Source organism: Colius striatus, chromosome 10 (assembly GCF_028858725.1).
Source record: "Colius striatus isolate bColStr4 chromosome 10, bColStr4.1.hap1, whole genome shotgun sequence".
Taxonomy (NCBI): domain Eukaryota; kingdom Metazoa; phylum Chordata; class Aves; order Coliiformes; family Coliidae; genus Colius; species Colius striatus.
Window position 1 is genome coordinate 7,324,376 of NC_084768.1, and position 22,250 is coordinate 7,346,625.

The following is a 22,250-nucleotide window of genomic DNA, read 5'->3' on the forward strand; positions in this document are numbered from 1 at the left end:
GCACTAGATGATCTCTCAAGGTCCCTTCCAAACTTACCATTCTATGATTCTATGCCAATTATTTTGCATAAAGATACATTTTAATTCACAATTCTATGTACAGTGCTCTATATTCATTAATATTATACAACAAATGTTCTGCAATGTCACATCATCTGTCATTTTATTTACAATATTTCGTTCATTTGTAGTATTAAGATGCCAATGCATTTAATTCCTAGGCACTGTCAAAACATTGCAACTCAGGGGAAATACAGAAAGCTGTAAGACTACCTTACAGGGATAATCTGTTTAAGGGGATCACTGAATGACTTGGTGACACAGTTAATAAATACATTTTTTTTAGAAACAGTAGTTTTCAAACAGGTGTCCACTGTGCAGCTAGAAGTTCTAAACATCTCATGAAATCCAAGAAGTCTGTGCAGTATCGAATTGCCAAAAAAAGGTTACTTCAAGTATGTTATTTAAATAGTGCTTACGGAGTCTCATATACTTAATTGTTCCATTTGTTTCACCAGAGGAGGTTCCAGTTTTCGGGAAAGTGCAGTTAAAATCTGTCTGAATTTCTCATATCTTTCATTTTGATTAACTTGTGCTCCTTTGCTGCCCCAGAGCAATCGCATTTGAAATTCTGTCTTGAAGATTTCACTCATCTCTTCATCTGGCTGAAAACCTAGTAAGTAAAAAGAATCCCATGGTATCACTGTTAGGCAAGCTTTTTTTTTTTTCCTTTCCATATGTGACATTCTAGTAGCACACAGTTAGCTCTAGGGACACGAGGACAGGCTTGCCTTTGCTCAGTTTTAATGGTCAGGCTGTAATTGTTACAGCCTGACCTTAAATATAATTACATGCTGTCTGAAGAAGTACTTGTATTTTCCTCCCCTCCCTTGAATTTTCACTGCAAGTTTAAAATATAAAGCCACTTTATTAACATCTGTTTTGTTAATAACATTGTTGTTAGGGTTAGGTCTGCAGTCACGATCTTCATGTGGCATCTTGCACTGCTGTAAAGAATCTTACTGTGATGGGTGAGTGAGTTGCAAAAGTCAAAGAGTAGGAATTTGAAATGGTACAGAGAAGATGGGAAGTTATCTTTGGTCCTTACTGTACTTCTGCTCAGTTGCTACAAGGCTCAGCAGATGTATGCTCTGTTGCTTACTGGAGAACTGGAGTAATGAATAATTTACTGTCTGCTTTTAAACAACATTGATATCCTCACACTGAGCTTCCTGCAGGATATTTGCTACCATCTCAGCTCCCACAGTCGAGGAGAACTTCTTGCCCTTTCAGGGGCACTTAGAGACCTTATTCTTGAGACATACCTCACCCATTCTGTTAATGTGCAGCAGTTGCTCCTACCCGTGCTCCCTACCTTCCAGCATCTGCTCTGCAGTGCAGCTGTACACTTCTGCATTCTGTGCTATCTGACGAGCTGCGGCCAAGTGCTTGAGCATTATTTCGCAGCCTTGGTCACTGCTTTCCCACAGGTCCATGCCTTCAAAAGTGACAGCTTGTCGCTCCATCAACGTAATGAGAGGCATCAGCAGGGGCACTGTTACGTTGTTCTGTGGAGTGCTGATGGTCTCTGGGATAAAGAGTAACAAATCATACATTATAAAACCTGGTGAGTGAAGAAGGTACTGTAACTAACTGCCATATTCTTTTCAAAGTTGGAAACTACTAATTGTCTCCCATCTTTCAAATGAACACTTTGTCAGATACACCTGTCCTCCCTGCTTCCAGGGAACGGGCACAGGGAGAAAGACAAGAGAAATTAGTGTTGGAAAACTGCATTTAGTACAGGCAAGGGCTCTGCTGAATTACCAGACAGCGGCACAGAGATTTTACACGTTTAAAATCTGTGTCCTTTCAATAAAGTCCAAGTCTAAAAAGTTCTCCTTCCCTCCAATTCTTTTGGAGAAATGTTCAGAGAACTGTTACCTCCACCCTGCCTCCCCAAGAGCTGCAAAGAATCTGATGCAGGAGCACCTGATGCTAGCAGAGAATTAGATAATTCTAGCTAAGCAATCGTTTGTATTTGAGGATTCATCTTCTGATCCAATGAGCAGAGCAAACAACAGCCAGAGTTTGTCAGAAGTAGCTCTCCTCTGAGGAAGAAGGAGATTCTTTGTCTTTGAGGCAAGATAATGCAGAGCGTTTCAGTTTCTGCTTCACAAACAGGGAGCATGGGTTTGGGCAGAATGTTACTTTCTGTGTGGGTATATGCACACAAGCATGTGCTGATGTTTGGCTGGCAGGCTGTTTCCATCTATTTTTTGGTCTTATGCTGCATTATACAAGTTCACATAGTCATTTTAACATAGGATGCGCTGTTATTGTAACAGCAGCTGCCTCATCTCCCTACACAGGAAAGGAGTACTGGGAGAGTTAAAAGGCTAAATAGAAACCAGTGTCACTCATACTCACTATTCCACTCATCTTGTCCTTCATGCAAAGCCTTGCTGAATGGTTTCAGCTGTTTTTCATACAGAATGGCAGTCTGTGTATAATGATGTCTCAGAGAGGTCCAGGTTTGTTCTAACCTTGTGACCTGTCAACACAAAACAGAATACCTGTTACTGACTCCATAGCCAGTCACAGGAAAGGTACACTGCTAGTGACAAAGATTCTGTTCTGTTTATCTCTCTGGTCTTGAAGAAATTGCATATATTAGATTAACTGAACAACTGCCATGTTTTGGAACATGAAGGGCAACGGGTTTCTTTACCTGTGGCATTTCTAGTGCTTTCATAATGGCAGAAAATGCATACAAATCCCCCAGTGAGTCCTTCAGCTCCACTGCTACTTGGATGATCTTGTTTAATGTTGCAGCTCTGTCATCTAGATTTCCTGTGCAACCCAAGATATCCACAGCAATTCCTATTGCCATGGTGTTGTGCCTGCAAAGCAATTTATACTGCTGGTTACAGATTATTGAATTAATGATAATTATGCTGTACATGTGTTCAGAGATCCAATGCAAAGATACATTACAATATCTTGGTGTGCCCAGCCAACTTACCTAATCTTCCAAACATCTTTGTTTCAAGAGCAGTATTGCCATTATATGGCATATATATACACACTGGATTTGAATTTGTGTTTTAGTAAGTTTTCCTAAGATAGTACTACTGCATAAAATGCTGCTCAAGCAGTGAGTGAATTAACACTTTGGGGAAGATTGCCCCAGTTACCTTGGTCCTTCACATGCAGGTCCTGGTACCTTCCCCTAAATTTCAGTAACCAAACTACTGACATCTGAATCAGACACATAAAAGCTAGGTCAGGGATAGAAGACTCTGATTGTTCTCCCTTAAATTGTACAGAGGCTTTCCAGAAAGCTTTAATGTTCACTTTTTACTTTACTAGATCCTCTGAGGTCTTCCTCAGGTGCAGAAGGCTACATCTTCAGTTCTACAAACACACTTGGTAAGGCTATAGCTCTGCTAAACATCTGTTTACCTGACCTCTTAAAGGAGAGCTGAGAGCATTCAGCAGCTCTCTGGCCTTTGCTTTCAATTTGATTCCTCCTCAGTACAATGGAGTTGCCCCATGACCTAAAAAATTTTTCCCATGATAAAAGAAGTTACAGACCATGTCACTAAATTATCCTCTATACACAAAACCACCCCATGCAGGAGAGCATTCTCTGAGGAACACAGGGAGCAACAGAGCAGTGCTGTGATCTTCTGGCTATCTGCCTTGGAACTGAGTAGCAGGAACATTTACCTTTCAATTAGGTCAAGGCGCAGCTGATGTCCGTAAGGCAAGGTAATCAGCTCAAGACCAGAGTTCACTCCCATAATCCTCCTCATCTCTTCAGAAACTTCTAGTATCCTTGCCACCTGTCAAGTGCAAAAATTAGTGCATGAGTTTTGAAACTAACTTATTGAAAGAAACCCCAAACCCTGGCCGCAGAGAAGTCCTCCAGGTTAGTGCAGGGCACACAGAGCCGTGTACAGCATGCAACATTAGACTACAGTCATCTCAGAAAAACTTAATGAGCACACTCAGTGCCTTACACAGAAAGACCAGTACTTTTATTTTTGCATGATTCAGCCATCAGAAAACACAAAACTGGCTTATGAAATTTGTCCTTCACCTCAGAAGGAGATTCATGTGCAAGCTCCAGGCACTGTGGTACTCTCTTGGCCTCTTCCTTGTCAGGGTAGCACTGTTCTTAGCCTTAAAGATGGACTCACTCACTTTGTTCCTTCACTTCTAAAAATACGACTGCTCAGAATGTTTGGGGACACCCCAGGGTCCTCTTAAGGATTAATCAGTAAAAGCATAAAGTCTTAGCCACATAACGAGCCTCAGTGGTACAAAATCTAGCAGGCAGAAGTGTTTCACTTCTAGACCAAAGAGGGGTAAGAAGCCCCTGGAGACACACTGATTGCTGCTCTCAGGTACGCAAGTGGCAGATGATGCACTCCATCACTTAAGACATGGCTGCTTCGTCTGTTATTACAGATGTCATTATTTAAAAGGCAAACTAAACTATTGATGTCACATGAGAAGACCTATGAACTTCAGCCTTTATCACAGATCTCAGTACAAGGTGTTTATTCTGACTCAGTTCACATGCCAATCTCACTGGATCGTGCAGTTCTTATCAGTGCAGTAGCATGCAACAGTTACCAATAAATGACAGTCCCTGGCTCTCAGCACTGCAAGATGAAGGTGAAATAGACTTCTCTGTGTTACAGCCAGTTACTGTTCTTGCTCCAAAACCCAAAAATCTGTTTCTGTAAAACACTCCAGTGACTCTTAGTTACTTGTACAGGCTCCCACACTTTCAGCAGGCCAGGGTCCCTGGCTCCCTTCCAGACTTCATAGGATTTAAAATAAGGAAATATATATAGATATTAAATGAGCTGATTATTAGTGAAGACCTCTTAGTATTTAAGGCATGCATCTCCTGTGCCTTCAAGCAACATACTCTTTAACAATCCATTAAAAGATATTCTGGTTATTGCTATGGGGTTGATGGAGAAACAGGTTAATTTTGGAACTAAAACATTAGAGAATGCTGTTACTGAAAGAAAGCAGCATCTGTCACTGCTGAAAAGACCAAGCAGTTGTGGAACTGAGTTCTTCTGAGTCACCACGTCTGCATGAAGCGTGACTTAGCAGCAGCCAGCACTGCTACTGAGGACAGAAGCAGTGTTTGCTGTTGGCAGGAACCCAGCAGCTGGTCAGTACTCCCACACACACACACTTGTCCCACTGCTGCTCCAGCAAACTGCTCTCAGCCCTACGGTGACACCTTTCTCCTGGAGCACCACCACTCCCACTTCCTTTCTTGTCTGCAAGGTAGTTGCCCAGTAAGTAGCCATGTATGTTTAACAGCCAACCAAAAACCAACCAAGCCTGTGGCACTTGCAGATTCAGCTGCAGTTGCATTTCTTTTCTTAGACAAAATAATGATCTTATAAGGAGATGACTTCTCCTGTCTTCCCATCTCTCAGATCTCCAAGCAATGTCAGCTGAACAAAGCCAACACTGTGAAAAACAATTCTTCATGGGTTTACATATTTCTAAACAGTTCCATGAGCACTACAGTTCCCTCACAGGAAAGAAATGTAGAAGTCCTGATTGCTTTTTCCTACACCACTTATCCAGTTGTAGGACAGAGACTCAAAGATTAGAAGAGCAGCTAGTTTCAAAAGTGTAACTATATTTAGCTTCACTGAGCATCTTGTGTTGTGGCCAGTCATACAGCAACCAAGCAACATCTGTCTGCTGTTTACCCTTGCAAGGTAACTTGCTCTTTTCTGCCACGAGGAATACTTTTCACAATGGTTTACAGCATAGATAGCTCTTCTTCCAAGCCAGAAGAAAAGCTGAGCCACAGATACACAGCACCTGATGTGAACACTGAGAATTTGAGCCTAAAGCAAAGGATGATGAGAGACCTTTAGTCCAAAAGGTTAGTTAACATTCTTGTTCTTCAAATGAAGACAACACCACACCCCAGCCTAAAAATTCCTGCAAGCAAGTCAATAATTTATGACATTAGCTGTAAATCTATCCATTAATCTTTTCAGATCACTTCTTTAAAAAGTCTAAACTTGCACAATACAAAATGAAATGTAATCATTCTTTTCCCTTACCTTGCAGTCCACTCTGAGAATATGCTGTGCAATAATCTTTGGATTGGTGTTGGTGAAAAGCTCCTTAACTCTTCTTAACATTGATGTTTCCAGTGGCTTGTTTTCAGGAGGAAGTAGTTTGGATTCAAAATCATTTGGTTTAAAACTAGACACCGTCTCACAGACAGGTGCAGAAAAGGTGCTGTCTTCTTCAGCCAACTCACTTGAAGCATCTAAAGGATCTGCAGAGTTCATTGTAGGGTCATCTTCCAGGATCAAGTAGTTTGTTTCAGAGTTCCTGAAGGAGTGTGTTCCTCTCTCCTTTTGTGTCAGATGTTCCACATAGCTGCTTTTCTGCCATAAATGTTTTGTTCCTGCAGGACCTTTGGCAGGGCTTAGTTCACAGTAGTGTCCTTCTGAACTGTAGGAAGAAAAGGGAGAATCTGGAGGCTTCATCAGGGGTGTTTTGCTGGGTTTAGGTGGTGGCTTTGGACAGAGCTGACTGTCTGATCCTCTAAGAGCTTCCCCTATTTGTGACTCGGAGGTGAGTTTCTGAACAACTGTGGGGCTTAGCGAAGGTTCACTGCCTGTTCTAAATGCAGGAGAGCTTGGATAGGAGGCTGCATCTGCTTCGGGCAGTTGAGATGGATGTCTTGAACCTGCAGGGGAAAGCAGTATTTTAGAAAGCCAAACATGCAATTCCTGATACCTGCTCCAGGGTTCACCTTTAATGAAATTTCCTGAGGAAAATACTGTTAGATCACATAAATTATTTGTTGACAGAAACATACATGAAGTTATATTTTGAGGAATGAGCTAACCAGCTACTTCCATTCAGTTGCTGATCATCCCAAATACCCACAACAGCTGCACCATAATATTATTCCACGGTAATGCTGACGATAATTCCAGTCTGTGCTGTCAGAACTGGATGCTCCCCATGGCTTGGAATAGGTTTCTTTGTAACCCAGTCTAGACCATAAAAACAGAAACTTCCAGCCACGCCACATAAAAGGTGAATGATGAGTTTGAGGTGAAGGAGAAGTCAAGCCTGAACCTGCAATAAGGTATACAAGGAATGAATTTCAGGGATGCTAATCTTTTTGCTAAGCAGCTGATTTGAAGAGCTGGAGGAACACATCCATGCACTTCTGTGTATTTATGCCTCATCCTATGCTCACTGCATATGCCAACCTCAGATCCAATATAGAACTGAACCCCGTGTCAGACATTCCCCATCTGCAGTTCTCAGTGCATTTGCTGGTATCTTCAGCAGTGTGGCCAGTTGCATCACATACATGGGCTTTAGTGCTTGTTTCCAGCTGGCACTCAATTTATGCAGACAAGAATATCTGCAAATCAGTCTGTCACCACTCTGCATACCTTACCCTGAGAAAAAGCAGCTACCAGGATTTCCATGAAATACTGATGAATAGTGTTCTGTCAGATGACATGAGTGAAACAAGCCAGTTCTTGTACAGCACAGGTGAGGAAAGGTAATGCTCTCAAAAGGGATATTCATGCCAACTGTAGCCACCTTTGTTTTTGGTGTTGTGTTTTTGAGTTGTGTGCTCAAGTACTCAGCTGGTGCATTGTAAATAAAACACCTGTTCCAAAGGCTTAAAAAGCAAGCACTATGATAACACCAGCCATTAAGTAGAACTGTATCTTCAGTACTCAGAACACTCAACAGTCTCACTTTGGTCTGAAGCATAACAGACCACCTGGGCACACACAGATTTGAAGGGGGAAACATTTAATTACAAACCATACCTATTAGCAGATAGCTCTCTGATTGGTGAGCTTTTAAAGGGAACCTTTTCTCCAGAACATGATCCAGACTAGCTGGCTGGCTACCGCTTTTTTCTTTGTTTCTAGGGTAAACAAAAAGGCAAACGAAAACACATCAGTATATCCATCCTTACAACACATAACTAATTGCCAGAATATATCATAACCAGTGCAAGGATCATTAGCTTTCCACGTGGGCAGCTTATAAGAATAGCAGTACTCCATGCTGTAGCAATGAACTGGGCTATAGTATGCGTGACCCTGTGGCACCCAAGAGGATGTTTCTTTGAATGCTGAGACTTTTCAATGGCACATTTTATTTGGACACTGAAATTACAATCCATTATCCCACTTGGTATTTTTATTGCAGAAGTCAAATAAAGAAAGACTTCACTGGAGTGGCAGCAAGATTTGCCAAGTCACTAGAGAACAAGTTGCACTGTTGTGCTTCTAGAGTCTGCGTTTGCTCTCACTGTGGATTTGCTGATTATTTAAGGCCTAAAAAACCTTTTGCTAAGAATCAGTAAATCCTCATGCCTAGTCTTTCATCTAAAATCAGAGTGAAAATTCACATCCCCTACAGTAGAATTATAGAATGGGCGGGTTGGAAGGGAACTTTAGAGATCATCTAGTCCAACTCCCCTGCAGAAGCAGGGTCACCTAGATCAGGTCGCATAGGAAAGTGTCCAGGTGGGTCTTGCAGGCCTTCAAGGAAGGAGCCTCCACAACCCCTCTGGGCAGCCTGTGCCAGGGCTCCCTCACTGAAACACTGAAACAGTTTTTTTCTTATATTTAAATGGAACTTTTTGTGTTCCAGCTTCATCCCATCACCCCTTGTCTTGTTGGTAGCTACCATAGAAAAAAGGGATGTCCCAACCTCCTGACACCCACCCTTTATATATTTGTAAATGTTAGTAAGATCCCCCCTCAGTCTCCTCTTTTCTAGACTAAACAGCCCCAGTTCAGAGTTACCACATTTTCCTCCATAAGGACAGCAGAATTACAGTACCTCAAAAGATTTCCTCTGGGTATGCTCTGCTCCAGGGACTGCATGCTGGGTATACCAAGACTCAGCCTCTTTGCAGTGTCTGTTTTTCCTTCATGGGCACTTGGCTCTTTTTGTTGGGCTGGAGTTACACCATGGTTTTCTTCTAGACACCTGAGAGGCACGGTCCTGTTGACAGGCTGAGAAATAATCGCTCCACTCTGTTTTGATATTGGCGTGCGATTCCCAACATAGTATCTAACTAAGCCAGGGATGCTGTTGAAACTTTCAAGTTCAAACTGATACTGAACACGGCAGTAAGCTTCACTGAGTCTTAGAACTGTTCTGTTGATTTTAAAATGCTGAGAGGTATTTTTCCACTGACAGGTAAGAACAAAGTTCCCAGGACTGGAGAGAGAATCCCTAATCAGAAAATCTCCGTCTCTCCGAACTAAGCTTTCTGCTACCTTGGAGGAAAAAAGAATGATACAAAACAAATACTTTCAGAATCAGAAAAAAAATAGTCAAACACCACATTGCAACAACATGTTCTTAAATATTGGACTTAATTTGGCTGCTCTGGTATGAGAGAGAGTCAGAAATACAAAGCAAAGCATGCAGTAGAAGCATGATGTCTCCATTTACAATTAAGAGCTCACCCCACAGCTGAGATCTGGAGGAGCTTCTTGGAAAATGATGAGCAGCCAGAAGCATGACCCACTTTTGCACATATAGTTATTTCTCCTAGTTTGCTAACAGAAAACAAAGCATGAAGGGAAAGCAATAAATCAGGATTTTAAAGAGTTTAGACCACCTGAATAGTCACAGTGAAGTTTAGAAGCCATTACTACCGATCCAGGAATTGTCCATTATTACCATAAGGGACTGCTGCATTCATTCTTTATTCTTCAGGAATGCTGCACAGCACTAGGAGTCAGAGAAACCCCGTTTTTCTGATTTGATTGAGTTCTTCCATGGGATGAGATTAACTGCCAGCTGAGTGGCTTAAGTGCAGCCGACGTGGCTGTCATGCCCACTGTCCTTGGGCGGGCCAAGAGCAGTGGCAGCAGCTCCAGCAAAGGGAGGCTGCAGGGGGAAGCTCCAGGGGCTCTGGGAACCTGAGCTCCAACCCAACCACTGTTTGGATCTATTTTTAACTACCTTTTCAAGGATCAAAACTAAGTTATTCCATAGATTTTACTTGGTTTTCTTCCCTTCTCCCAAATTAATTCCAAGGGCAAGAAGGAAAATAGAAAAGAACATTTTAACTTGGGTTGAGAACACCCAACTAAATTAACGTCAGTGGGTCTAAACAGCATGTGGAGATAGATATGAACCTTAAATTGCATTTCCACCTTTAGTCACTGTACAGAAACATCTGTATTTTCCACCAGTGTCTTCCCTGAACCCTTACTCAGAATCACTACACACCCTAAAAATAATACCAAAAAAAATAAATCACAAAACCAAGCATTATGCTTCTACTAAATGCAGTTTCAGAGCTGTGTCTCATACCGCTGTGCAGTTCTGCCTGTCCATGGAAGCTCAAAGGACACTTGGCAATCCAAAGACCACGTACCTGCCGAGGAATACGTCCGTGGTACCAGGCATGGCTACGCAGGTCTTCACTACTCAGCTGCAGTTCTTCCTCTAACAACTTCTTCAGTTTTTCTGGGCTGTTGTCCATGACCTGCCTCTCCCTAGAAAACTGCAATTAAAGATTAAAAGCTTTGAGTGTGCCAAGTTTAGTGATTAACATTTTACCTGGGTTATAAGTTCTATCACATGACCTGCACTAGCCACTGGAATGCAGGTGCTGCTCTTGGCAGGCTGTCTTGGCTTCGCTCTCTGGAATGTATTTGCAAGATCCAGCATCTGATGAGATAACGTTTGATTGTTACAGACTGCCCCGAACAGAGCAAACTGTTCTGTCTGTACACCAACAATGACACACCTACAAAGTCACTTCTATTACTTCCTCTTCCTAATAAGAGCTCTAACTATACCCCCAAACAGATTTGGATGCAAATGCCTTGCTCCAACATTCTTCCTCCTGTTTAACCTTCCATTTTAAATTCCAGTTCTTCGCAGCCTCTTTCACAGAATCACAGAATGGTAGGGCTTGGAAGAGACCTCTTGAGATCATCCAGTCCAACCCCTCTGCTGAGGGAAGTTCAGCTAGATCAGGTCATACTGGAACGTGTCCAGGCGGGTTTTGAAAACCTCCAGAGCAGGAGCCTCCACACCCTTCCCGGGCAGCCTGTGCCAGGGCTCCCTCACCTCAACAGGAAAGACATTTTTACTTAAGTGGAACTATTTGTGTTCCAGCTTTTGTCCCTTACCCCTAGTCCTGTCACTGGACACTACAGAAAAAAGTGTCACTCCATCCTCCTGACATGCACCTTTCAAATACTTCTAAGTATTAATGAGCTCCCCCTCCAGGCTGAACAGCCCCAGGTCCCACAGCCTTTCCTCGTATGAAAGATGTTCCAGTCCCCTGATCATCTTGGTGGCCCTGCGCTGGACTCTCTCCAGCACTTCCCTGTCCCACTTGAGCTGAGGAGCCCAGAACTGGACACAGGACTCCAGATGAGGCCTCATCAGGGCAGAGCAGAGGGGGAGCAGAACCTCCCTTGACCTGCTGGCCACACTCTTCTTGATGCATCCCAGGCTGCCATTGGCTTCTTGGCCATGAGGGCACATTGCTGGCTCAAATATGCAACACATACATTACTTAAAAAAGAACTGGAAATGTTCACCCACCAATGCTGTTCTTTCCAGGAACATGGCTCTCTACAGCACTGTCTTCTTCATATTGAATACTCACAGCACCCAACCATGGGAACAGGTGGCATACACGCAGCACTTCATTCAACCATCCTCCCTGCAGTTTCAAGCAGACTGTATTACATGTTACGAGACAGCAGATTTTTGATGGATTAATGCCAGAAGAGGTTTCCTGCTGCCAAGACTATCTAAATATGCTGGGAGCCCAGAGAAATTGTACAATTACTTCTTCCCTTCCTCCTGCTTTTCTCTACAGCTTCTCTTGACAAACACAAATGAGTGTAGTAGCTTGTACAGGAAGGAAAGAGATAAAAACAACTTGGTACGGAACGACTTTTCACCTCAGATTTTTTCTGTGACCCATAACAGCACGGTATTTACAAATGTGGTTCAAAATGGATAATCATTTTCAACAAGGAGTAAGTATTTTGTGCTATTGTACAGTCAAGGCCTTTCACCAACTCCTCCCAAACTTTATGTGAAGAAATGTCCGTGCAGGAACAAACCAAGGCAAAAAAAATCCCCAACCAACCTTCACCGGAAGGGCTCTTTCACAAAACTGTGTACAAGATGAAGAGATAAAGTTACTGGGTGCAGAAACGGTCAAGGCTTGGGTAGGGCTCAACTCCTAAAGCATATTTAAAAACATAGCTAAGTAAGGCCAAAAATATCCCCTTCAGTCCAAACCTCTGTGACCTACCAGACTAACAGAGCTAAAGGAAAGTGGCACATGCCTGCCACATTTATTTCCCAACTAAAATGGATAGGTAACTCCAGATGACTTCCAGAATTAACAGCATTTCACTGCCACACCTCACAGAATGACTGCAAGTATTACAGAATTTGTGTAAGCTGAAGGTACAGTGGAGAGCAGACAAAACAACAGGAGACTTTTCAGGAGCATCTTTCCCTCGACTGCATAAGGAAGTTGCTGGAGAACTTTTAAAGTATTCCCTTCCAATCTAAAACCCAGCATTCCATCAGAATGGTACATGAATCTCTTACATTCATAGCTGTGTAAGTTGTTGATAACTACCTTAATGTGAACTGTATTTGAAAGATGCTGTTGGCTGGATAAGGATCTTAAAAAAAACCCCAAAGCTACAGTACAAATTGTTACCATTGTTCCAAAAGCATCTCACTGCATTTCAGTGGTAGGCAAAGCTACTGCAAATGGAACACAGTACAGCATACAAACGTAGTAACTGAATCTGCTCAGGAGAGCTAGGTTCTTAGCCAAGAAAAAGACCTACAGGTCTCTGTGTATGGATTAATTTTGTTCATTGTACTGACACATCTTAAAAAACAAGGATCAGAGTTACAGGAATTACAAATACAGCAGAAAAACCTAGAATTTCTTCTGGGGGTTAAATGGGTTTTCCATTACTCAGCCAAACGTATTGAGACACGTACTGCACTTGAATTACATCAAGCAACACAAGAAGAAAACATTTAAAGAAGCCAAACCAACTAAATTGTTAACATTCATGATTATTGGTTTGTTACAAATTCTCTCCAGCACGGTCTACCACACTGGGCACTCTCTGATTGCCAGAGGTCAGACATTGCCAGAGACAAAGCAAACATGCTTCAACAATCCTTATGCAACTCTGAACTCAGTGGGAGAACTCCTGTGGGTAGCACAAATCCCAAAATACACAGGAGTGAAACTGCCTAGGTAAGCAAATTTAGAATAGTATGTCTTTCTGGACAGGTTTTTGTTAGCAGAGACTGATTTCCTATGCAACCTACAACCATTACAGCAGAAGTGTGACCAATGAGCTGCCTGTACTCATACCAGCTTATTCCTTTCTAAGCTAAACACTACAACCAAGGCTTCTCGTTCTGCAAGTCTCTGCACCCACTGAACTTCACATCATCCAAGTAAGGGGTGAAAAGTCACTTCAGGCACAGTCTGCACAGCATATTAGTCCATAAAGAGGGAAGAGTGTAAGCTTAGAACAGTGTAATTAGCTATATCTCAAAAGAAAGGATGACCCATTCCACACAATGTGATGGAGACGCTTCAGCCTCACTCCCCAGTAGCATCCAAAATTTAATGGGCAAAAACAGTATCCTGTACATTTGCACTGACTTTACAGCCACAAACCTTCATGTTATTTCTTTGTCTAAGACAGTTTGTTGGCCCCTACCCAATGACAGAAAGAACTTCAATGTACATTTAGAGCTAGATAGTGAGGTGGGTGGCAAAAAGATGTTTTATTTAAAATCTAGGGCAAAAAAAAATCAAGACTTCAGGATATTCTGAAACAAAACTCAGTGGAAGCAGCAAATGGGAGCATCCAGTTTAAATGCTTTAAGATTTCCACATAGTAACAACTCTGTCAGAGATCCCTGGAATATAAAAGCAGATCAAGCCAGCAGAACTCTCTGCAAATACAGATGCTTTTCCTGACCTAAAAAGAACTGCCCCTAAGTACGTGCTTTCCAGAACTGCTCACATCTCAGTGACATTGTTTCCAGTCCTAGTGCTATTTTAAAACATTCCTGCCACACTAAGACTTTATGACAAGGTCTTTAAAAGAAAAGTACAAAACTATCTATCAACAGAATATGATCAACCTCCAGCAAGAGCCCTCACTCCTACTTACATACCAAGTGGAAAACCAAAGAGCCAGGATTGTAGATGGGGGGGGGGAAATTTCCAGTCTGTAATTTTTAATAAATGCCACACAAATGTATTCAGTTTCACAGAGGATTTCTACTTCAGAGCCATGAAACTAAAAGCAGACTTGTATTACAGATGTAACAATGGTACATGGTCATGTTACATAAACTTTACACTTTTTCTGGCAAATGCAGCGCACTGAAAACTGGAAAATCTAAAACATTAAGGAAATAAAAGATCTAAATGTGATCTTATTTAGGGTGAATTTTGAAAAGACTTGACCTACCACAACATGCTGTACCTATGAAACTTGTCAACACATTTTAATGGGAGTTTCTCACAATGACCTTTGTTTGCTCATCCAAGGGGTTCCTTTCATTTGAGGGTTAGGCACTCTCCAAAAGAAACTCGCTGCATCAAGCATCAATAGTTATTACTTAATTCCTCTCTAAGCTCATCAAGTGGAGGGGTTTTTTTTGCTTGTTTTGGTTTTTGTCTTTTTAACTAGTTTGATTTATGAGGGAAAGACTTTTGGTTTTCAGATACAGTTTAGAAGTCCAAAAATCTGTCATGCTAGAGCATCTCCTCCCCTTCTGGCAACAGCCTAACATCTCTCTATGTATCCTTCTGACAATGTATTATTTCCTTAAAGTACAGCCAAGGACCATTACAGGTACGTGACTAAAGGTGGCCTCACTCCCATCTACTCTCAATTATTTCCAGGTGACTTGCACAGCTCTGCCAGCTGATATTTAAATTAACCCAACAGCCAGCCTTAGAAGCACCTGATTTCCTGCAGCCTTGAGGTTTCAAGAAATAGAAAGAAAAACAAACAGGAAAATTATCAGGGATGAAAGAGAACAGCTTTGTGAAAACAGAGTGTGATCTAAGCAATGAAATACATCAAGCCAGTACCTTTCCTAAACTTTCAGTAACTGTATGGTATCTAGCTAAAGCAATTCTACTACAGCTGTCTCCCAAATCCACCTTTCTCCATCACTGGAGGCCTGCTATGCTTAAGTGCACCATCGACTCTGTACTCAGCTTTCTAATCCTGTAAAATCACTAGGTCCTACAGAATCTCCATATAAATGAGAAAAGGTGGGGAATATTTTGTGATTCAGTAAAAACTTCAATTTTTTGAGATTTACCTTGTTAAATTATTCACTTGAGCTAAGCCAAATCACGAGAAAATGTAACGGGGATGCTGGGGTAGAGATGGGAAATACCGAGAGGCAAGACAATAATGTGAAACAAGAAAGAAGAGAGGGCACACTCTGACACAGGACACTAAAAACATCTGGAAAAATGAAAAATTAATGAAATAATTCCATTTCCAAACTGCTAGAGAGCAATCAACTTGATCATACAGAGAATGATCCAATTCTGGATCAAGATACACTTCACTAGCTGCAGAGATTCCTTAAGTCTCTAACTGTGCTTTCTGATCCTGATTTGACTGCCTGTCTGGCACTGAGAGTACAAGCATTTTACAGTGTACAGTTACAGCAATTTATAAGATGTTTTCATTTTATTTAGAATGAGTACAATGTATTTCATTTCACTTTTAACTCTATTGGCCACCAAAACCAACAGACGTGCAGCAGGCATGTAACAGAATACACCTGTGGAATCAGACTCTCCATCTTTGAAAACATTCTTATCAGTCCTTTTTTTCTCCTGTTAAAGTAGTATCATTGGCCAAAAACTTACAGAGTGACAAGAAATTAAAGTGACACAGACAGAGTTATTTCTGAAATAGGTTTTTTTGAGAAAGAGCGAATGGGAAGAAGGAAGTCTCCAGGTTCAGGACACTATTTACTGATTAACTTGAACATTTGGAACCACAACTGTGGCAATCGTCTTCAAAGGGGCAGTTTTCTCTGATCTTCCAGAGTGCACAAAACTCACACAAGACTATAACAAGTGCAACATTAAGGAACTGGAGGTACAAAATAGGTGAGAGACGTCTCCTTGCATGGAAGACTGACAGCTTCTGCAGGGTTTTAGTTTCTTGTGGCCTAATTGGCTGAGATAGAATAAAAATATCTATAAACTTTCACCAAGATACTGGAAAGAATTAATCTCTGAGTAGTCCAAGACTTAATACAGAAGCATGTCAGTTTTGAAGCCACAAGCTTTGTGTGCTTGTTTAGGTAACAGGTTACAACTTTTAAGGTGCCTGATGAAAAAATAACCAGTCACCATGAAAACTTCCATCATGACTGTGATGGCTCTAAAATCAAATAAACTCCATCGTGTGCATGTTCTTACTCTGTCCCTAGGAACAACATAACCTGCCTGCCATTCACAGAAAAGCAGGGATTTTTTTAGTAACTAATAATTGAGATATTAGTTTGGGAGGAGGAAAATAAACAAAGCTTTTAGTAGCAAGTTCAGTCTAATGTTAACTGAAGGTAACAGAAAGACTTAATTCTAGTGGAGTGCACAACTACCTTCCACTACAGCACTACACTGATAACAATTCCTCATTTTTCTAGGTGACCACATTCAGAGCTACAAGGACAGCCTTATTTCTAGAATGATTCTGAGAAAACCTGTTTAGTCAAATTCTAATCTCTCCACTCAGGGATGCTGGGGATTTTGACTACTAAATCTAAAAGACTTTAGAAGTTGTGATGTTGTGGGTTTGGTTTGTTTGTTTGGTTGGTTTTTAATTTGAGAAAGACCTAAGTAAAAGTTATTACCAAGAAGTTAATGCTAAAGTATCTACTGGAGAATGTTCCCATTCCCATCAAACACTAATTGTTAACCGACAGAGGGTAGGATGCAGTGGCAGTTCAATAAACTGTAAAAAAACTAACATGGGAAGTTGAGACAAGTTTTATAGTGTAAGACTCATCAAAACTCAAACTCAGTGACAAGACCATGGGGAATCAGAGTTCAGGGAGCTATACACAATTTCCCATCACTTTGGTAAGTCAGTCTTTCCCTGTCTGGCCCTCTCCAATAACAACAAACCTAACGTCAAAAAGGCAGACCCATAACGCCGGGTGGCGATGACTTGTAAATTCACGTTATTAAATCCAGCAGCCTCCACGGACATGCTGAAAATGGATACAAGAAGCCCGAGGATGCCAGTGAAGCAGATTTAGATCATGAACTGAAGAGATATCATCCACTATCTATAAAAAGTGTTTGTGACTCATCCAAGATAAAAGATGGCATTTGCAAGAAGTAGCTGCTTTTAAAAGGCTTCTTACGCGCGCCACATTCACAGCATTAGTATATAACCCAGTAATGAGCTAGATCAATGTCCTGGAAGCAGTCCTGATGATTTGAGTGGCTTTCCCCTTTAGTCGACAGCTGAGGGTAAATCACACCAGAGAATTAAGAATGAAAATACTTGAACTTCAAGGTCTTTCCCTCCTGTCACGACAACGATGCCAGGTACGACTAAAAAAACCTGTCTGGCAGCAGCTTACTTTAGCAATTTAGACCTCTTTATCTTTTAAAATCACTGTTTCCCATTGATTTAGTCTTGAATTAATTCTTAACTTCAGAAACTGCACAAATTAAAGAACAATACACTAACTTGGAAGTTGTGTCACTCACAAACAGGAATCTCTTGCTTTGAAGTTTGCCTTTATGTAGAAGCTGAGCACAACTGTAACCAGCTATTAAAACCAATCAGGATTGTAAAAGTTATTGATACCTCGTGACTGAAAAATTGATCCCAGTTCAGATCTTCTGCACTGATCATTGTATTTTCTGTTAACATATGGGAAAAGAAACCAAACCTCTGCTATTGAGATTCTAATTTCACACCGAGTACAGCAAAGCATGGGTGCTCAAGTGCTGTACTGTTCCCTGTGCTTTCCTGGACAGACAAGGCATCTCTGAGATTGGCCACATCCAGTCTTCAATTCTACTGGATAACATAATTACAATTAAATTATCTCAGTGCAGCAAAAAAATACAACTCTCTCAAGAGGCAGCTGTGGATTTCAGCATGACTATGTATGAATTTTTAACTTCATTACAGATGTAATTACTATTAAAAATGTTCTTACCTAATTACACAAACTTAAGTAAGGTGACTTAGCCTCAGCTGTTCATACTGTCCTAAGCCCTTTGCCACTTCATAGAATGAACATGGTTTGGCCCCAAGGTGCAGACCTTCCTTGATTTGACAACCAGGTGTTTCTATACCTACAGCCACTTTCTCTTCAGAAAACACACCCCAGTTTCCTACTATCAGAGCTTCTCAAAATAGCAGTTAATCTGATTCAACTAATGCTAAAACTGCATGTTGGAACACATGCATTCAAATCTATTTTAGATGGTGCAAATATCTTTAAATAGAACCTTATTTTTGAAAGAGCCCAGCTGTAATTTGCTTCTACATAAAAGGCTTTATTTTTCACCCTCCACACAGCAAACCTTATTAATGTTTCCGTTTCTCTAGAGGCTATATAGATTAGACTAAATGGAAAATTGCCATGACAACAACACTTATTTTAGGTATTAGAAACACATGCCAAGTTAAACAAAAGGCATACTTGGTCAAGAACAATGGTTTTATAACTGTTCTGACAACCAACAATAAAACACAATGTCATTTTGAAGTTTTAGAACAGAAGAGTTAAGCCTGATGCTTAAAATTTGAATGAAAACTAATTGCAGTAACAGGAGAGCATCTTTAGCTCTCTATTCTGATATTAACTTTTGACATTTGTCCCAGTGAAAAAGAGAAGACAGTGTAATTAGAGCCATCTTTTCAGCATGCCCAAAACTCTGGGCCCCACACCTCAATTTCAGAAACGGACAGATAAAAGGCTAAACCATCTAAGGAGAGGGAAGGGTGACAGCTATTCCTAGCTTCCAAGTGCCCTCATCAAAACTGAAGCCTACAAGCCACAAGACAGCAATCTTCACATCCTTCCTCTTTCTAAGTGCTCCAGAAAAAACATCTCTACACATTACACAGTGACTTACAGACCTGGTACTTCGTTACTCAAAGAACAATTAAAGCACAAACTTGAAAAGATTTAGTTGTAGCTCACACATCCTCAATAGTAACTCCATAAAAATAATTTCCCAAGCCACTGAGACACTTCCCTGTGCCTCAAAATGTTTACAAAGGGGCTTTTTTTTTTACGTGGAGTTTTGCATAAAGTGAAAGATGTCCCTGCCCACAGCAACAGGGCTGCACTAGAGGATGATCTTTAAAGGTTCCTTCCAATCCAAACCACTCTAAATATGATTTCTATATGACTTAGAACTTTTAGAAGTTCTAAAATATAAAGATAAGTTCAGTGTTTAAAATAACTGAGCTCCTGATCACAAGGGCCTGTTTTCAGTAAGCCACTGAAGAAGATAGGGAACCAAGTGGTCTCATCAGTTAATTTCTGAAAGCATCCAACCTTGCTAGAATTCCCTTCAGCAAGTCCCAAAACAGAGCATTTTTAACTTGGTGCCTAACAAAGACAATCAGCCTCAGGCTCATAAAATTGAAAGTTGTTTAGGCTTCTCTGAGACAATAAAGACATTACTTAGGACAGAAACACACTACCAAACCATCATATAAAAACAAACACTCCTGAACAAAACCTGAAACAGTTACTAGCACACTGCATACTTGTTGAAAAAAGGCACTTACCTTGACTCTGATCATAGATTTAAAATGATACAAGCAGCAAAGTGTTGAAATCAGCAGTTGAAAAACATTACGATCCTTCGTCATCTTCAGTTCTGCTGCTTGTGGATCTCCAACACTGCAGATAAAGTCTCTATATCCCGGCTACTCACTTAGCAGTATGGGACACTTTCCACAGCTGAAGCTGATACTACCAATTCAGTGGCTGCTGGCATGCCAGAGAGTACCAGAACCCTCATGTGATCTGTTTCACTCACCACTGAAATCCTAGCTCCTCTATCTTGGTATCCCCTGGCTGAGATGTATTTCAGCCACCAGCTCAAGGCAAACTTCTCTTCTTGGTGAGATACAACACCTGTTTGTCTCCCTGTGCCTATAAAGGCTTAATCAGTTGCTCCAGTTCAATCAGGCAATGTCTCTATTTGCCTCATCAATATCATAATCATAAAACACAAAGAAGAAAAACCAAAAAGGAAAAGCAACAGATTACAACTGGATGACTATCACTCTTCATACTCTAATAAGAATGACATCCTGAGAGGTTAGGTAACCAAGGAAAATGATAGACCTGTTTATTTTTAATTAGGAAGCCTCTGGCAAGCAGTCCTTGGAAAAAACCAGCAAGAAACCAACACTGTCAACATAGTCTGTATTAGTGGTGCAATCAAGTTACCTTGATTTGATACATTAGTATTTGAAGCTATCAGTGGACAGCTTTAGCTTGGTAATAGTCCCATCGGATTGTGCACATTGCTAGAGAAAGAACTGAACTAAAGACTTCACCTTCACTGCAGTCCTGTTCCTTGGTGAAAGGAAACAAAACTCATTGGATTGAGGGGTGAAAGAAAGCCTTTTACACTGAAAGAGAAACTCTGAGGATATCAGTCACTTATAAAGCAGATGGTACCTAATTCACTGATATTTCAGGTCTCCAATTAGGGATATATTAGTCCCAAGGAGTGGTTAAAGGGAAGAGTTACTTTTCTCTTTCATCAGCAACAAATATATCCCATAATTAGGAGAGAACATATATTAAATGTTTACTGATGCCCTCAGGTATTACATGCTTGTTTTCAAGCAGCACGATCAAAAAGCATCTTCAGGTTGCTCCAAATTACACGTTGTGTGTAAGAAGACTTACAATTGTAAATGTTCACTCAGAGAAGAAAGGATGGTTTAACCATATTTTCACTCTCCTGTCCTTTGACTTTTTGCTGGTACTTTGGGTTCCTGTGCAGACTCTGCACATGAGAAAAAACCCATCTGTTTCTTGCACCTTACAAACACCAAACACAATTTTAAGTCAATCTATCGATATATTTGTAATCCTCTCCAGCATCAACAGATCAACCATCAGCTTCACTTCTCTGTTTTCAAAGATTCTTGCCAAGAATCTTAGAATACCTGATAATTCCTTCATCTGCTTCTAAGGATGCCTGGCTAGAGTGGTTTGATGATCAAGTTCATTAAGAAAGGACTTCTAAATTCATGGAATTCAAGGTCACATGAGTTAAAGGACACTTGGTTGTATATGCTGCACTGAGTTCCTAATAATCATCAGAAAGAGAAACTGTATCTCTGCTGACCCTATCTGTGTTACTGCCTCTGGAGTTACTTAGAGTGTTTTCATGGTCTCGTTTAAATTACACTTACCCAGCACTCTATACTGGGGCTGTTCCCCTGACACACCTAAACTCTCTCTAAAATACTGAACTGTTTTGCTTCAAAATTGTAAGTAGCTCAAGTAAGGCAACCAAACTCCATGAAAATATTAACGCTCAAAAACTCCCAAGCAGTCTGACATTATCAAAATAGTCTGTGGATCTACAAGAAACTAATGTGAACCAAATACCACCCATGTTCATAGAAGTGCTTATAGTTCACACACAGAATGATGATTTGCTATTTCCTATCACCACAGAAAAACAGTTTCAGACTAAATTAGATGAGGGAATTGGTGGCTTGCAATTGTTACTTAGTACCACATCAAATTGTTTAAGCATTTAAGTCAGCCTAACAATATTCAGTGAAATGCACGTAAAGCCTTCAGTTTCTCTCCACTAAATGACAGTAAGCAATCCAAGCAGAGAGGTAGCCATAAATGAAAGAAGGCATGGTGTACTGTACAAAGGTCAACCACATAAATCTGATTTGATCCAGCATGAGGTTAATCTAGAGCATGCTGCTCACTGTCACCAGACTAATGATGGAATACAGACACCTTGTGATTACACAGTGCATATGCACAACCTGACTGGTTGTGAGTGTCTATGGCTATCAAATGCTACCTCTGAGGTTTTAATAAAGTACAATATGAATAAAGCTTAAAAGAAAAAACCT

The 22,250-nt window shown here is 40.9% G+C and overlaps 1 protein-coding gene across 3 annotated transcripts in view; it reads right to left on the minus strand.

Annotated features, from left to right (window-relative positions):
• Positions 1-58: 58 nt before the first annotated feature.
• The window catches only part of BCAR3 (BCAR3 adaptor protein, NSP family member), a 51,814-nt gene continuing 29,622 nt past the window's right edge, over positions 59-22,250 (minus strand). For all 3 annotated transcript variants that reach the window (XM_062004054.1, XM_062004055.1, XM_062004056.1), the window contains exons 4-12: positions 10,454-10,582; positions 8,899-9,341; positions 7,872-7,972; positions 6,120-6,757; positions 3,733-3,848; positions 2,732-2,903; positions 2,431-2,554; positions 1,376-1,588; positions 59-673 (exon numbers count right to left, since the gene is read on the minus strand). In XM_062004054.1, coding sequence (XP_061860038.1) covers positions 486-673; positions 1,376-1,588; positions 2,431-2,554; positions 2,732-2,903; positions 3,733-3,848; positions 6,120-6,757; positions 7,872-7,972; positions 8,899-9,341; positions 10,454-10,582 — 2,124 coding nt within the window. In that variant the 3' untranslated portion in view covers positions 59-485. The remainder of the gene's footprint in view (positions 674-1,375; positions 1,589-2,430; positions 2,555-2,731; positions 2,904-3,732; positions 3,849-6,119; positions 6,758-7,871; positions 7,973-8,898; positions 9,342-10,453; positions 10,583-22,250) is intronic.